General features: G+C 39.0%; 1 protein-coding gene across 1 annotated transcript in view; it reads left to right on the forward strand.

The window, feature by feature from the left end:
- The window catches only part of LOC146001286 (uncharacterized), a 29607-nt gene extending 12567 nt beyond the window's left edge, over positions 1-17040 (forward strand). Inside the window, exons 2-3 of the mRNA XM_083138587.1 lie at positions 6994-7051; positions 16537-17040. Coding sequence (XP_082994713.1) covers positions 6994-7051; positions 16537-16820 — 342 coding nt within the window. The 3' untranslated portion in view covers positions 16821-17040. The remainder of the gene's footprint in view (positions 1-6993; positions 7052-16536) is intronic.
- Positions 17041-18689: the final 1649 nt, after the last annotated feature.

Raw genomic sequence — 18689 nt, forward strand, 5'->3', positions numbered from 1 at the left:
ATTCCAAATGCAGGCATCATGCACAAATAGAATAATCGGGTTGAATTTACAGTCTAAAACCACCATGTTCTGGCAGCAAGTATCAAAAACATGAGGTTAGGAAATTTTGATAGGGGGTGAGTGAAATAGTTGTTGCAAGTTACCTTTTAAACCCAGTACATGTGTAGGAATATATTGCATATAAGCTGTCTCACTCTCTCCGTATGTGTGTTAGGTAGTCGTGTCGATCGTTAGTTGAATATCACAGCTTAACCGTACTAGGTAATATTTTTACATGAGGTAAGTTGGCATAATCTGCAAGAGTATATGTTTCAAGCTTCTAGCTGTAGAAGATTAGCTTTAGCCTATTTGCAAAATATAAGTTTGGCTCGTCGAAAGCAACTCAAACAGTGTTGCCAGCTGTAGGTTAATTTTCCCGTTATACAATTGCAAGAGGTAAGTTGCTTATACCCTGTCTGGAAAATATGTCCATGGCTTATGTCGTAGGTTAATTTAGATCTTGTGTGTTGGCCCTTACAAGTGATATAGCTGCCTTTCTGCCTTTGAGTCACCTGTAAGGCTATATGTGGGTGGGCGAGTGAGGTTAGTTTAGTTTACAATAGATCGACCTGTCATGCTATATACTACTTTCTGCTTTTTGAGTTACCTGTAAAACTATATGTAGGTGGGTGAGTGAGGTTAGTTTAGTTCACGATAGATCACACTTTGAATTTGCTCACACTCTCTCTGTCTGTGTGTCAGGTGGTCGTGTCGATCGCTAGTTGTATGTTACAGCTTAACCCAAACTAGGTAATATTAACTGTACTTCAAAAAATAAAATTGTGTGTATCTCATATCGAACTAGAAATAAAAAAAAATCAAACCTACAGTTTCAAGAACCACTTGTGCGAGTATCAAATCCTTAAATACCACTGCGCCATAGAAAAAAAAACCCAGTGAGAGAGGGTAGAGAGCTAGAAACATTAACACCGCTATTGCCAGTTAGCGTCTTCTTCATCTTATTGCATACTTATCATCTTATAGAAGATTACGCCGTCAACTTGTAACTTGTAGGTTAGCCTCGCCTGTGAAATATCATATATTTAAAAAAACAAAAAAAATTGTGAAGCAACTAGTCAGTGTTGCCAACTCCTATTGGACGAATCTTCGACGACAACCCCCTCGCACAATTCGAGCACGAAGACTTCCGCGACAGACCTCGGTGCGAAAAATAAATTTCCCCACTGGTCCAAGCACACCCTTCCACGCATACGAAAACATTTCGACAAGCACATATACAATTTGGATTTCACCTCGACAGTGCTGCAGAATAACAACAATCCAGCCGATAAGACACCTCTGATCAAATTAACACTGCACACTACGATCAAAATCCAATATAAGTTAGTTCGATGCGCAAATTAAAAAAAATAATAACTCACAAAACTCTACAGAGGCATTGGGCTTTTGATAGCCATGACCGTTAGAACTGGTGTTGAGCACCCACGCACCCTGGCGAGGTTATAGGGGTCAGAAATCCTAAAAAAACAACAATTATTATTTGTTTGTTTGCATCACAATACGAAAATAATAAAAAACACGCGCGTGCGTGTGCAGCACATCGTTCCCGCGAGAGAGGTTTACAAAAATCCCGATATACATTGGCGCCCGGGACTTGGAAATAATACGTATTCGCTCACCACTGTTGCCAGCTCTAGGTCTCTCTCTTTTCATCTTACAGCAATGTTGGTATCTCTATCTTTTTTTTAGTTGCAGGTGGGTTGCCAACACACTCTAGTTAATAATGCTACATATTATACACACACACGCACACACATACTGTGTTGCCATCCATCCATCTCTCTCTTTTACGGCAGTATATATTTGTTGCCGGCTCTATTGCCCAGTGTGTGTATGTTACGCCAGTGTATAAATTGGCTAAACCCTTATCAAGTAAGAAAAACTATAGGTAGGTGTTGGCAGCATTGTCGGTTGTTTAACTCTTCCCCCTCTCTCTTTTTTTTTTGTAAAAAAACCATGGTAGAAATACCAGTAGGTTGGCAACCTTGATTTATGCAATTAATTAAAGCAAGCCTCAAGCCTCAAGCAAGATTGCCAGCTCCTTGCCTTAGGTTAGGTTAGACCAAAATAAAAACCTTGGTAACTTTTCGAGTAAAATATTGGCAACACTGCAAGACAAGCCTCAAGCAGTATTGCCAGCTCCTTGCTTGAGGTTAGGTTAGACCAAGATAAAAACCTTGGTCATTTTTTCGAGTAAGAGGTTGGCAACACTGCGAGCCCCACCGAGCCCCAGCTGGCAACACTGCGAGAAAAGCCTCAAGCAAGATTGCCAGCTCCTCGCGTTAGGTTAGATTAGCCCAAGAAATAAAAACCTTGGTAACTTTTCGAGTAAGAGGTTGGCACTGAGCCCCACCGAGCCCCAGCTGGCAACACTGCGAGAAAAGCCTCAAGCAAGGTTGCCAGCTCCTTGTTTGAGGTTAGGTTAGACCGAAAAAGAAAAACCTTGGTTATTTTTTCGAGTAAGAGGTTGGCAACACTGTGTACCTCACTATACCTCATTTTCGGGCGTGGAATTCTCTTTGCTGTACTACTTATCATGTTTTCACACCTCTGAAAAATTTTGGTTATAGGCCTCGCTTGTATTGTATGCTTCAGGTCCCGCACCCATCTAGGGCTGGCTTTGAAAACATTACAGCAAGAAATGTGTTATAATTTTGAAACTAAAGTATTATTATTATTATTACTCAGCGTAACGCTCTGTAATTTTCAGGGAGATTTCAGAACAAAGGGACAGACGACACATCTCGCTTGAGGATTTCACCAATCGAACATAAGCTTGTGCGACCTGTCGTGTCGCTACGGTGTGAAACGTTGTTGCTGATTGGCACGTTCCAAAACGACATGCGCGTACCTCCGTGGCTTAGCACACCACGTTACGACGTCAAGGGTCTCGGGTTCGAATCTCGTCCTGGGCTTTGGTGTTCTTTGCGAGTGTCCCTTCATCCATTTCATCGTTATCGTCACTCATCCTCATCTTCGTGATTAGCCAAAAGTGGCAGAAAGCCATGTAAAATAAACCAAATGAATCAATCGAACAAGCGACATGTTTCGAGTGTGGCTTGTCGCTTCGGTCTGAAATCTCCCCAAGGGGCAGGCGACACGTGTGGTCTGAAATCTCCATAAGGGAGGATTCAGACCGAAGCGACACGCATGCGCTTTTTTTTTTAATTGTACTGAAGGGGCACGTGATGCTTGTCGCTTCGGTGTGAAATTTCCGTGTGGATTGTCGGCTTCCGCTTGTCGCTTCAGTCTGAAAGGGACTCTAGACTCCCCTCCCTTGAAATATGGGAAAATGCACACTTCTCCGTCCCTTGTCATTGTCTTTTCCTATATCTTCGTTCTAGCATTTCACCTTTTCTCACTTTTAGTGCCTCTTCGTTGCTGTTCACTTAATCTCTTCTTGGCCGTTTTTTTTGTATCTCGTCTGTTAGTTTTCTCCATTCTTCTTCTCTATCAAACTCCTGCCACTCTTCTACCTTCCTCCTCTCTCTCTTTTTCATGTTTTTCTTCTAAATTTCTCTTTTGTTTTCTCTTTGGATTTCGTTATTTCTCTTTCCTTTGTTTCGCTTCTATAGTTGTTCCTCTCTCATCTCTTTCCTTTCTCTATTCTCTCTATCTCTCTCTCTGCAGCTTGCCCTTTTTCTCTTTCGCTTTTCCGTTTCTCTCTCTATATATTTCTTTGTCTTTCTCTCTTCTCTCTCTCTGTTTTTATTTCATTGCCTTTCTATCTTTTTTCTATTTCTTTGTCTTTCTCTCTCTTCATTTCTCTCTGCCCGGCTTCTCTATTAATTTCTCTGTATCTCCTTTCGCTTCCCTCTTTGATTCTCCCTCCCCTTCACTCTGAGTTCGGGCGTGTTGTCTCCCTTCTTTATTTCTTCTTCTTCAACTGTCACATTTTCCTTATTCCTGTGCTCTCTCTTTGTGTCTTCTTAGACATTTCCCTTCCCTCAATTTCTACCGCTTATTTCATCTCACTTCTTTCTCCTAACACTCGCTTAAAACACTTCGTTCTTGTGATGGCATGTATGATATCTAAGGATGGAAACTTTATGCAATGAAATTATTTTATGCCACAGTTTATCCGGTGCCTCAGATTATATTTATGTTATAATTCCTTGATAACTTCTTTCGATTTTCTGATGTACATCTTCATTTGGAAAGAAAAAAAAATTCTGTATCACGGCTAATCTATTTATTCTTCTTGTCGTACACACTGCTACCTTTCGGAAAAAAATGTGAAATTGTCTTGATTTCTTTTTGTACAGGCACAGTTTCAGACTTTTCGAGATTTCAAATAACATCCCTGTCCAACGACTTTCAATTGTCAATTCTGTTTTTTTATGAATGCTCTGTTTGAATGAAAATGGACGGTATTTGACGCATGACCCGTGTACCATAAAAACTTGGCACCTATCTCTCCAATGCGTGGATAGTTTCATTGATTGGTTTGGTTTATTTTATTTCGCTTTTCTGCCACTTTTCGATAATCGCGAAGATGAGGATGAGTGATGATATGATGAAACTGATGAAGGGACACTCGCAAGGAACACTTATGCGCAGGTCGGGATTCGAACCCGGGACCACTGGCGTTGTAGCGTGCTGTGCTAACCACTCAGTCACGGTGGTGAGCAAAAAAGTTAATAACGCAATTTCGAAGTCTGAATCATAAATTAGAAAATTTTAGTCAATAATGTGTAAGACCATAATATGTAAATTCAAACTATGAGAACAACGGCTAAAATGATGTTTCATTTATTAACGCACAATCTTCTAATATAAAAATGGATGTATGTGTGTGTGTGTGTGTGTGGCTGTTTGTTCCGGCATAACTCTCGAACGCCTGGAGCGATTTCAACCAAACTTGGTACACGTATCACTTGCAATCTGGAAAGAAATACTGTGGGGGTAAGATACCCCTGGCACCCCTAGGGGTTGGGGTGGAAAGGGGTGACATGTAAAAATAATCGAAAACGACCCATATTAGTGTGGAATCCATAGTTTTCGGGGTCGCTAAGATGAATAGTGACACTCCCAATGCCATTCAACTCCAAGTTCATCACCTATCGGGATGGAGGGTGAGAGGGGGTGAAAAATAAAATGTCAAAAATGACCTAGATTAGTGTCGAATCCATAGTTTTCGGAGTCCCTAAGCTAATTGGCGACATTCACGGTGACCAAACTTGGTACATATACTTACAATCTCGAAAGAAATACTGTGGGGGTAAGACACCCCTGGCACTCCTAGGGGTGGGGGTGGGAAGGGGGTGACATGTAAAAATAATCGAAAACGACCCATATTAGTGTGGAATCCATAGTTGTCGGGGTCGCTAAGATGAATAGTGATACTCCCAATGCCGTTCAACTCCAAGACACCCCTGGCACCCGTAGGGGTGAGGGTGGGAAGGGGTGACATATAAAACGACCGATATTAGTGTGGAATCTATAGTTTTCGGGGCCGCTGAGATAAATAGTGACACTCCCAATGCCGTTCAACTCCAAGTTAATTTTACACTATAGTTAGGATTCATTATATTCCTGTCTAATAGAAGATTGGGATAAATAAATACCCGGGCAACGCCGGGCAATCAGCTAGTAATAATAATAATAATAATAATAATAATAATAATAATAATAATAAACTTTTGTGGGAATTCTGTAGGGAAGTAACATATCCCCGAATTTTGACCCACGCCCAGAATTAGGGCTAAGGAAGAGAAAAAGAAAACACCTGATGAAAGCGTTTCTAAATATATATTGGGTCGAAGGAGTAGGGGGCGACATCCTCCGGGTATGCAGCAACGTTAGGTTTACAGTTTTGTTTACAGGCTCCCTTAGTCACGAGAAGGTCACGTGATATCGATTGTCAGTTGTCTCACATGCACAGTCAAATGGATCAATATAGTATATTTGTGATGCAAAATATTTACTAAATTCTTTTTAAAAATGCCCTGAAGTTGGATATTTTGAGTTCCTTGTGACGTCACTTTTACGAGTCTTCCTAAAGGTGAAATATTTAGAGAAGGAGAAGGGGGGTATGAGAGAAGGGCGGAGGGAGAGAAAGAACTGGAAACAGGATTGGCAAAATTTTTTGTCTTTCTTAATAGAAGCAAATAAAACTTTTTTTATGTACGCAGGATTTCTATTCGGAGGGGCTGGAATTGGAAAGGTGGATATTATATAGCTTCGTTCTGAGGAAGAAACAGTATAAAATATTTCTTATTTACCATGTTCAACCTTCGTTTTAAAATTGTCATTTTAAGAAGAGTTTGCATTTATGACTGTACCCGAGTTGTTTACTTTGCTCAAAATTTTCTCAAAAAGCTCCACCTGCGTACTTCATTGGTTTTAAACATGTTATTAACAGTGTTTTGATAAACAACAACAGAAACATGTTTTAAACAAATATAACGTTTAAAACATAGTGCCAAGAAGACTTATTTTCCAACGAAGGACAGTGTTTCTAGCAAACACCTAAATAACTTCTCATAATACCTATTTACGTTACTTGTTAATAACAATTTTACGAACAAATCTCACGTATTTTTTTTAAAGTATAAGCGTCTCTTTGAAATGTTGAAGCATCTACTGTTTCGTACTTAAACACAAGATGTTTATTATGACTTAATTAAAACGGTCATCAGTAGAAAAAAGCACAACTCCACTGCAGTTTATACATGTAACACACACTACGAGTTACAGCTTATCTAAGATTAAGTAAGTAATTTACAGTTACGTTTTAAGGTAGCATTAACTGTAATTGGGATAGTTTCAAAACAGTAACTCAACTGTAAAAGTTGTAGCTTTTAAATGAACTTTACAAGGAAAAACTTTAGCTAACAACAAGGTTTACATTTTCACGTCAACAATTGTGTGAATTTCACTCACACTGTTGCCAACATGTATCGTATTTAATTTATCTCTTTCTCTCTGCAGTTCCTTTCGGCAATGATGATGAAAGATTACGGAAACGCTCTGAAGTATTGTAATCTAAGTAAGTATAGTCACATTAAGATAGAATGCATACTGGTGGAAGCCAGTAGCGTGCGAAGAGTGGAGGTAATCGGGTCATAATCCCCCCTTTTGCCTCAGTTTTCCATTAAGAAGGTTGAAAGCAGGGAAATTTTGCAAAATGTAGAAAAAAATTACTAAGAAAAGATATATTATATATAAGGGTTGTCCAAATGAAACAAAGACTTATACATTTTATATTTTAACCACGCATGTTCTTCGCTCAGGGTATCCATACCCTTGTGACGCGCGGGGACACTTGCTTGAACAGACAAGGTGACTATGTGTAGAGGATGGATCACTTTTACTTCCTGTATGTTCACATATTCCAACCAATAAATCATAACAGAAAAAACCAAGAGTCTCACTTTCATTTGGGCAACTCTTATATAAAAGAAGTTAAAACTTCCCTCTTAAGGTCATATCCATACTTGTGAAATATCTGAGCATGCCAGTAGGTGGCGTCGTCTTATATATGTTTACGTTCAGGATTTTTCGTATGACGTACCTTCAAAAGTCTAAAATCCTTGCGCAAGTGGTGCGAACTGCAGTGCTTGGTTACAAGTAAGTCTTTCCAAGTATAATTCAATCTAAACTAATGCATGTGCAGGAAATTAACTGATTTAAACTCACAAAATTATAATGCTAGTTTTCTTCAGGAAATCAAGAACCTCAGTCATTTGTATAATTTTCCTTGAAGATCACGGAAGAAACATCTAACATCATTGATCCCGGTGTGTGATAGTTTATTACGAAATATAATAGCTAGCCACTTCACGGGATTTGCGAAAGGGGTGTGTAATATGGCCATAAGAGGGCGTTATATCTTCTTTTTCTGCAGTCAGTACTACATTTTGCAATCTTTTACAGTATTCAACGTTCTTTTGTTCAGGAATGCTGGCCCAAACAGGGGAATTATGCACCCGGCAACCCTCCTTAGAGACCTGCACAAGACCCGGAAAAAACCCGTCTGCGAGGAGGCGCGCCTACAATAATATACAACACGCACCTCAAGCCCAGGTGTTTATATAGCGCAAGCGAGCTTCACGTCACAGTTGTGCACAGGCATCGATGCCTGTCAGGCTTTTCTATTACCCGGGTCTTAAGAAGACCCGTGAGACTCGATGTAGTTCTTGCAGGTGGACGCGAGCCCTGCAGTCAGTGTTGCCAACGGCCGTTATATTTCACTACGCATGGAAATATTTGAATTTCTGCTAGCCGCAGGTGCCTTGAGGTTGTATAACCATTGGCGTAGCAAGGGGTGGGTGAAGTGGGCGACCACCCTGGGCCTCGTGCATGTAGGCGTCTCGCGTCCCATGAGGTTGATACGAAAAACGTAATAAATGGAAGTGAGAAAGATAGAAAAGGCTCATTTTTGTGGGCAATAAAATTAAAACATTTTTTTATCTGGCTTTATATTCTAGTTTAACGTTATAATTTGAATGAATACGTCAAATCAGAGGCGGGCGGGAGCTCTAAGCCTAAGGGGCCCCAAAAAGTCAAAATAATTCTCATTTCTCATGTGAAACATTAACGCAAAAATTGCTTGGACAATTTTATCCAATTATTATTTTCTTGAATAGAAAGCGCTTTGTCTTGGCTTTTCTTCTGTCTCGTGACCTTGCATAGCCTACACAATTTTAATATGTTAATGATAAAGCACCTCAAACTGCCACGGAGCAAAGTATGGGGCATTTAAATGATTCCGGTGTTTTAAACTGAAGAAGGGTATGGATAATATTAGCAGTTCTTCCTTCGTTCCTTCAACTTCAGATGCAGCTATTGCCCTCTGTAACGGGCACGATGATGATATGTCTTCCAAATTTCCTGATCAAGTTCTACGTTTCAGGAATGTTCTTAAATCTGAAATCAAGTGCTTTGGCAAAGTTACTTCTCCTTGATAGCTCTACACTAGCTTCCAGTGTTCTCTGTATCCTGTACTGCCTTCTGTTTGTTTCCTACTCTTCAAGTAACAACCACGAAAAAAGAACTATCTTTCTCAAAATTCAAACTTAGGAAAAACTTCTGGAAGGTAGTGTCGAATGGTATGATTCAGCCCAAAATTTACCGGACTCAGTAATCTCACTCTTGAATGAGAAAGGGCAAGATCTAATGTAAAAGTATCATTCGCTGCCCAGAAGCCAGCTTTCTGTTAAGCAAGGTGGTTTGATTTAAATCAAAATTTAAATTGGGGAATTCTATTTTAAAAAATCACTTATTGAAATCACTTTAAATAAAATTACAGAATAATGTACACAAGAAATTTGTAGATATCAGAATCACTTTTTGTGAAAGTATATTAATCTCGTAATCATTTAATGGTGTTTATTATACTCTAAGAAAGGAAATAAAGGAAACAAAATATATGTCCTGATGGGGTGAAGCTCATATGAAAATAAATGTAATATGTCATCTGAAAAAAAAAACACTTAAATTTCTCTTGATTTAGAATTCAATAATTTTTATAAGCAAGAATAGTACATTTTTTAAAGAGAATAATATACAAAATACTAATCATGTTAAATCGTAAATAGTGTCATTTTAATTAAACTGTAAATAAATATGGCAGCTGATATTTGGCTAACTATAATTAAAAGCACTAAAATTCGGCTACAAAGACTGTAAATATTATTTTAAGTTAAAATTATAAAGTACATCCAGAATTTATATTTTCACTGTCAGAAAAGTTACTGAAATTATAATAGTTTCATTAACACACTCAACAAACATTTTCATATTAGGTTCATTATGTTCAGTTCCAGAAACAGAGAAATGCATATTTACATGTAATTTGTTATTTGCTTTAATCAAACTGTTCAAATATTTTACAGGGCCGTTTATCAGAAAAAGCCTTTCTATTTAAAAAATATGTCTATGTGTACGATGCCAAAGAAAATATCGATTTAAATAAAAAATATAAAAATATATTAAAAAAACATTATTTTTATCCACCCAGCTGTTTAGAGGGGCGGGGAAGGGGATAAGTAAGTATTTGTATTTTCTTCTTTTGAATACATAAATGTCAAAGAAAGATATGTTAGAATATGTGAAAATTCAGAGGTAGAGCATCGATTTGTATAATTATTAATGTAAGTGTAGCCGCAATCAGCCATTCTAAGTAATTACATACATTTCCTGGAAGAATCTGACTGTACTTGAGGGACCCAAATTTGTTTCTTGCGGACGCGTACTTTACGATTTTGTTACCCCACTGAGTCAAATATTTAATATTACAAGAACATTAAGACGTAACAACAAAATGAGATTCACAATTATTATTATCATCTAAGCCTTAAAATTCAAAGTAAACTGGTACAATTAATGTGCAACAAAGTCAAAATTGCTAATTAAAAAAAGTCAAATTAGCTGTATCAATTGATTACACAAAGATTTCACACTTACGGTGCAAATGACTATCGTTTTAAGATTTCTTGATGTTGAAACCGATTGTGTCGAAGACCTTGAAGGTAGATGCTTTGGGCCCCTAGACAGGATTGTGGTTTAGCGCAGCTCCTTCTCCCCGCTCTATCAAGCACAGACATTTGATGTGCGTCCTTCGATATTTTCTACTTCAGCCATGGTTTGTGACATTTACATCCTACAAATTTTGAAATGACGAAACAAAGAACGACTCATTAAATAATATATAGGTTATATTTAAAGGTTCTTATTTAAGGATATTTCAGTTGTCTTACTGTCTAAAGAACATCTTAAAAACGTATTATTACTACTGCCTTGGTTAATGAAAATTCCAGCAGCGTGTTAATGTAGCTCTGCCAAGTGTAAATTTCTCTGTCGCGTACTATTAAATATAATTCTTGTCAGAAATTAATTATTATTATAGGCTATTATATAAATATAATAATTTGCTGACGTTTCCTTGATGACTGTATATCGATTCACATTGATATTTCAAACTTAAGAACGGATGGAGCCTTGCATTCTAATCTAGCCCAGGGCCTCGCGATATGTTGCTACGCCACTGTACCTAAGATTTTTGTAACTCCTCAAATTAGTTTCATTATTATGTCAAACCAACTACAACACATTTTCCAAATTTGTTTCGAAGGTCTTCAAATAGGTTTGTGTGTCTTGTTCATTTTATGTCACTTTGCTGGTCTTTAAATCGTAAATCTCCTCTCGGTTTCATTTTTACGTTGTTCGTTTGTTTAAATGTGTAAATAGCATTGCCTGCTATTTGCACTCGTATGAAGATACAAGCTAACAATAATTATATTTTGCATCGTATTACTATCAACGCGGTCTGTAGAACTAGATAACTAGCAACAACATTTTTTTTTGTACTGGGTACAGAGTCTGAAGAAAACCTTTCTAGAAGATTGAAACGTTATGTTTAGTTTATGTTTTAAAATAAAATAAATTTCTGCGTTGGTCGGCATATTCAGTTTTTCATATCATGGAAACAAGACTTACTGGTGTTACAACAACATGAGCGAACGACGATTTGTTGAAAGAGATGACAATATTCAAAAACCTCTTATAATGCAAATTCTGATGTCATGTTCCATTTTATGAACCATCGTGCCTTAGTGTTCGGAGGGGGGGGGGGTCTTGAGCAACTAATTCGGATATTGAATTGGCAAATTTACACCAGAGAGAAAATCTGTTTGATTGATTGATTCATTTATTTGGTCAATTTATGCACAATAAGGCTAATCGGGATTGGACCTATAGTTTAAAGTGGGATCCGAACCACCATGTGCCTCCACCGGGTATCGAACCCGGTACCCCTTCATTACAAGGCGACGACACTACCACTGTGCCATAGGGGAGCACCACCCCAAAAAAGTATAATGTAGAACAACCACCAGTCACACAAAGTTCCATAATATTTACGATGGCACTTTTTGCGAAACTTGGTTCGTACTCCTTTACAGGTGTCAGCAGTGGCGGCGATTAGGGGCGGGGCCGAGAGAGTGCAGTTGCACCCCCACCCCTTCCCGACTTTTTGAAACTTTTGCACCACGCTAACCTCATGTATCAAGGGAAATTAAACTGTCCTCCCCCCCCCCCCACTTTTGCAGCTTGACCCCTTAGTTTTAGAACCCAATCGCCGCCACTGGGTTTGAGTGATACAAATGTTTTCTACCAAGGAATAAATGTCTGCAATTTCAAATTGATAAAAGTGATGAACATTTTGAGTGCTCCTAGAACAGTTTAGAATCTAAAAGTTGGCAACGGTGACTGCGTGACTCGTGTATCTGCAAAACCGGAATGAGCGTTCGCTGAAGATAAGCGAGCTTCTTCTTTCAAGGCCTTCCAGTTACCCGTGGGCTTTCGATGCTTGACGGGTCGAAACTCAGGTTTATAGTTTTACTCGCCCGCCCGACCAGCCAGGCGGGCCTAGTAAGCGATTCTGACCGATATGCGGCCCTCTGCACCCCACTACTAAATCTCTTTTACAGTCTTACGGAGGACGCCCTATATGCTGGCAAGGGAAATGGAGAGCGGGGAAGCGACAAATCCAGCGAGATAAGAAATGCAGCAGCCTGTAGAACGAGGTGCACTTATAATGGAGAAAATAAAATTAAGTAAGTGTAATGTAACTAACCTATATTGTTGTTGTCATATGTGTAAAGCTATTGAGTATTTGTATGTGTGCATGCATTTGGGGTATGTGGATATGTATGTGTATACAGTGGCATAACTAAGGATTTACTGTAAAGAAACTGCAATCTGTAAAGAAAAAAAAGCATCACTGTATTCTTATTATGAATGTTGAAATGTTTTTGATTCGCATCTCTCTATCATGTTCGATTGTTAGAAGCATTCGTCTGGTATCAGAGTGTCATGTAGTGTTATTCTTTGTACGAGCAGCTAGGGACAGCATTAGCAGCTTGGGAAATACATGCTAACAGCACCAAACCTGACCTGTCTAACCTATCCACGTATGCACAAAATAGCTTAAATAAACAATATATAACTTGCCAAAACTATACCTAACTAATGCTGTCCCTATCCGCTCGTATTCTTTTTTTGTTTAGTGTTGGAAATTTCTGCTAGAGGGCTTTGTGATCGAGTGATGCAGTCTGATTGGCGGGAGTCCATAATACGATTGGGCTCCTCAGAAGTTGTTGCAAAACGTGTTCATTACTGACAGTTTGGTCACGTCACGTTATCATTATTTTGAAGTGTTCGGATGGTGTGTAGAAAGTGTGACATTTCCCCACGTCAGCAAGAATTGTTTTTGTGCGTTTTCGTTCCACAAAGCAATATTTTAATTTTTGTTATTGATTCTGCAAAATGTTTCATATACTTAAACCGTGGCTTAAGTAATAAATATATATTGTACAGATGTTGAAAATAAATCGTCAAGTCGAATGCAATCAATAAAACATCTGAGAATGCAGAAGCGAAATGTTGAGCACTAAAAATAATGAAGTTAGGGATGCTGTCTGAATTTTTTTCTACACAAAGTGTAAAATAAGTCACGAACTTTGAACATTATAAAACAGTTTCGATCAGTTTGCCATTCATCCGAGAGCTCTTCAAGATTATTCTGTTAGTATTTCTGATGATGTCAGACAATAGTGATTGGCCTGTATGTGCACATCTTATAAAACCTGTTATCATAATGTTCATTCAATTTAGCCGAACCCGTGGCGGAGTGATACGACGCCAGGGGTCCCGGGTTCGAATCCTGGGCTGGGCATGAATGTTTGTGAGTGTCCATTCATCAATTTCATCATATCATCACCCATCCCCATCCTCTCAAATTAGCCAAAAGTGGCACAGGAAGCGAAGTAAAATAAAGCAAATCAATCAATCAATGCTCATTTCATTCATTTTAATTAACCCCACTCCCCAAATGTAATAGTCACAACTGTGCAACACAAATATTTCCATTAGATTTCCAAATAATATTAAAATTTTAAATCGAATAAATGAAATAATATTAAGGTTTTATCTTGTATACACTGTTAAAAGATCCGCGGTGGTCCAATTGGTATTGCACGTGACTACCACTCGAGAGATTCGGGTTCGATTCCTGGGGTTTTTGAGTTTAGGTGGGGATTTTTCAGACAATATCCTTGCACAAAGCGATTCTGAGGCTTACCTGGGGGAATATAAGTGGCCGGGGCGTGGTGCTGATCACATCACCTCCACTATGGCCTAAATTGAGAATTTGTTGACCTTCATACCCTGCATGTTCCTTTATTTCACGGTGCAATGAATAGCGGATACCTTTTTTTTAAAAAAAAAAAATCATGTAATCTTGTTCGTCAAGCAACATACGTATTGTTTTGTACTTTCATACGTCATTAGAGCAGTTGTTGACAACATATCTAAGTATAGTGAAGCTGATAGCATGTGTATCCAGATAAGAGAAATATGTTAATGAAAGCAAGACAGAAATTCCTAAGATGGGATGCAAGGCTTGAAGTCCTTCTCACACAGTGGCGTGCCCAGGATTTTCGAAAGGAGGGGGAGGGGGTTACGTATTCATTTTTAGTAGACAGTCCTCTATTTTGCCATCTTTTGCTGCCTTTGGCGTTCTTTCCTTTTCAGGAATAAAGGACCAAAATAGGAGTTTATGACACCCACCAACCCTCCCTTTGGCAAGGAATTGTTCTTACATTAATCCTTACATAAGAAGAGGGGGTTGATGAAATTATATTCAAAATTCATATGTTACGGCTGTTACAAGTATAACGTTTTGGGAGAACACAAGCTCCCTTCATCAGACATTTATTCTTAGTTTGATTAATGTTTCAGAATGGGATAAATTTAAGAGAAGCAGTTACAATGAATCTTTTTAATAATGTTATGTTACATCGTTGGAACATAGCAACTTAACTGTGAAAGAAGCTTCATTATCATGTAAATCTTCATTTAAATAATAATAAAACTATAATAATTATTATGTAACTACACTTATATAAACAAAAAAGGAAGCAGTGATTTAATAACAAAATGGCTTACTGATAAGTGATAAAAAATGTATGGGACTCACAAGTGGGATGCACAAGTATTGCTCGGCAAAGTGTCCATGAGCATTTTCATTAATTTTCTCTTCCATCCTACGTGTACAGCAAATTATACCTAAATAACTTTTTTGATAGCAGCACATACAATAATTAGTGGATAATTTTGAAAATAACGGATACAAATGAAAATTTCATTAGTAAATTAATATTTGGTTGTTATTAAAATTTCCTATGGCTCTTTTGAAATTTTATTTTTAACGGTTATACGTAATCAGTGTTTTTTCGGAATTTTGAACTACTAAGTTATTTAGAATCTAGTTCAGGATTTTTCTAGACTAATTTAAGATTTTTAGAACCTATTTTAGGATTTTTTAGCTTATTAAAGGAATCTAAAAGCACACATGAATAGACACAAATACTACTACTACTACTACTACTACTACTACTACTACTACTACTACTACTACTCCTGCTGCTGCTGCTGCTGCTGCTGCTGCTGCTGCTACTACTACTACTATACTACTACTAATACTAATAATAATAATTATTATTATTATTATCACTACTGCTACTACTAATACTAATACTACTAATAATAATTATTATTATTATTATCATTATTATTATTATGATGATGATGATGATGAAAGCTTATAAAGGTAAGAAAGGTGAAGCGCTCCTCTGCGCTATGCACCACGCCATGAAGGCGTACAGGGGGTGTGGAGTTAGGGCCCCACACTTTCTTGGTCACGGCCGAAGGTGGAGGTGATGTAAACAGCACCACGCCCCTGGCCGCCATTACCCCCCCCCCGTTTCTTCCAGGTAACCACTTTATACGACGCTGGGTGGGCGCCGGAGCCGCTTGAACAGGTGGGAAGAAATCCCGGTTCTCCCCGCCGGGGATCGAACCCGGGTCTCTCGCATGGTTGTCAGGCGCCCTATCGAAAATAGCAATGGCGTTTATTATTATTATTATTAGTAGTAGTAGTACTGGTATTACATCCAAAGTAAATATAGAAACACAAGATCTATGAAGTCTGACATTTCAGGAAATTACGTTCGCATTGACATCTCAAACGAATAGCACTTACCAAAATATATTATTGGCCTCCCCGATGGGGCAGGGGTAGCGTGGTCGCCTTGTAATCAAGGGATCCCGGGTTCGATTTCCGTTGGAGGCACCTAGTGGTTCGGATCCCACTTTAAACTGTAGGTCCAGTCCCGATTAGCCTTACTGTGCATAAAGTGGACTTAAAACAACAAATCAGTCCAATCCAAAATATATTATTGTTTCAAAATTTTCGTATGGACCAACAGGAGCCAAATTTAGCACAAGAACCTTTTCTTTTCCACTCTAACGTTTTCTTTCGAAAATTAATGTAACAATGAATTAACTTTCGTAAAACGTATTAAAAAATCAGCGGGAACTGAGTTCCGATTTAATTTTAAACTCTGCCTTTTAGAGCCTCAAAATACGAGGTGAGGTCTAAATGTTGGTGCGTCTTCTTTTTCGTTCCAGTGCATGACGAGACGTCGAGTAGCAGCGAGAGCGAGGAGAGCAGCAGCGACGACAACCGCCCCCTCGGGAAGTTCCCGGAACCGGAAGACTCCGACGCCACGACGGCCAGCTACTCCAGACTGGAGGACGAGGAGGTGGACACCAAGCACCCGGACGACAACGCCGACGTGGGCAACGGCAACGGGAGCACCCCTACGCCTCCCCAGGGGAAGCCTTTCCTCGCCAGCAGCTCGGACTCCGAGAGCCCCACGGAGCCCATCAGCCAGACCATCGCCTGCATATGACCCGACGCATGAGTGCGTGTGAATGCGTGCGTGCGTGATACTCGTCCAGACTTTGCTCTTCATCTATATCATGTGTCCACGAAAAAGACTGAAGTCGAAAGTAATAAGTGGTAAAGTAAACAGAGCAGTTAATATACAGGGCGTTCCAATATAAATGTATAAACATTTTGAGTGATTATGAGGTCAGTGTTAATTAATATACAGTTCATTTTCAAAATTTAGCAGAATCTACAGACACAAATAATTTTCTCCGTCAACGTCTGTCTTCAAAGTGATGATCGTTCTGGTACAGGCGCTGCTCAAAAACGAAGAATCATCATTGCATTCGGTGCTTGTGCTCATTCTCGTTCAATGGCAGCTTTCAATTCGTCGACTCATCCCAGTTTTGTACCGTTTTATATTTTATGCATCCTCTACAAAACGTCTAGTGGCGTAAGGTCTGGTGAACAGGGAGGCCATTCTTCTGAACCTCTTCCTCCAATCCATCTCTTCAGCACATTCAGCCAAGCAATACTTACAAAACTGAACTCTCCGGTCCAGTCATCTGCATCGAGAGCATGGACTCCTCTTGGAACGTAACTCTTGCAATGGGTTATACGTCAAAACATCGACGCAAAAACATCGACAACAAAAACATCGCCTACATTTCATCGACAGTACAAAACATCGACAGCACAAAACATCGACGACAAAAACATCGACACCAAAAATATCGACGGCAAAAACATCGACGCCAAAAACATCGACGGCAAAAACATCGACACCAAAAACATCGACGCCAAAAACATCGACGGCAAAAACATCGACACCAAAAACATCGACGCCAAAAACATCGACGGCAAAAACATCGACAGCAAAAACATCGACGCCAAAAACATCGACGGTAAAAACATCGACACCAAAAACATCGACGGAAAAAAACATCGACAGAAAGAACATCGACGGCAAAAACATCGACAGCAAAAACATCGACACCAAAAACATCGACGGCAAAAACATCGACGCCAAAAACATCGACGGCAAAAACATCGACACCGAAAACATCGACACCGAAAACATCGACAGAAAAACATCGACGCCAAAAACATCGACGGTAAAAACATCGACACCAAAAACATCGACGGAAAGAACATCGACGGCAAAAACATCGACAGCAAAAACATCGACGGCAAAAAAATCGACACCAAAAACATCGACAGCAAAAACATCGACACCAAAAACATCGACGCCAAAAACATTGACAAAAACATCGACGGCAAAAACATCGACGCCAAAAATATCGACACCAAAAACATCGACGCCAAAAATATCGACACGAAAAACATCGTCCGCAAAAACATCGACGCCAAAAACATTGCTATTTTTTGTCATTAAAACCGTTAATTTATAATGCAGTCATGTTTCATTATTATTGAAGGATGGCGGAAACTAGGAGGAGCAGAATAGAAAGACGGGGGTGAGTAACAGGGTGGAAAGTAGAGGGGTGCTAAAACTCCAACTCGCCCAGGTGAAATTTACATCTTGATTCGTTCCATGAATTGGATTTAGTGTTGTGATAATAGCATCGTGAAGCTACAGCTCTTCTTTGTTTCGACCAAACATGCCTACATTGGTCGATCTTGTTTTTAGATTTCTTATCAGCCATGGTTGTTGCGCAAGAGCGGTATTTTCATTGATTCGATAATTTCGCGCTGCACGCGCACCTTCTGACATCAAAACAATATAATTATTAGCACTTGATTCTTGCCCCAAAGCTCAAACAATGGAATCGTAAACAATGCAAAGTGTCATTTTTCCTTCTGCTTTCTAGCAAGCTGCTTTTAACTTCATAGACGGGATCGTTGTATGCTCGTTATATTGTGGACGTGG

Source organism: Lepisma saccharinum, chromosome 17, assembly GCF_977018435.1.
Source record: "Lepisma saccharinum chromosome 17, izLepSacc3.1, whole genome shotgun sequence".
In the NCBI taxonomy this organism is placed as follows: domain Eukaryota; kingdom Metazoa; phylum Arthropoda; class Insecta; order Zygentoma; family Lepismatidae; genus Lepisma; species Lepisma saccharinum.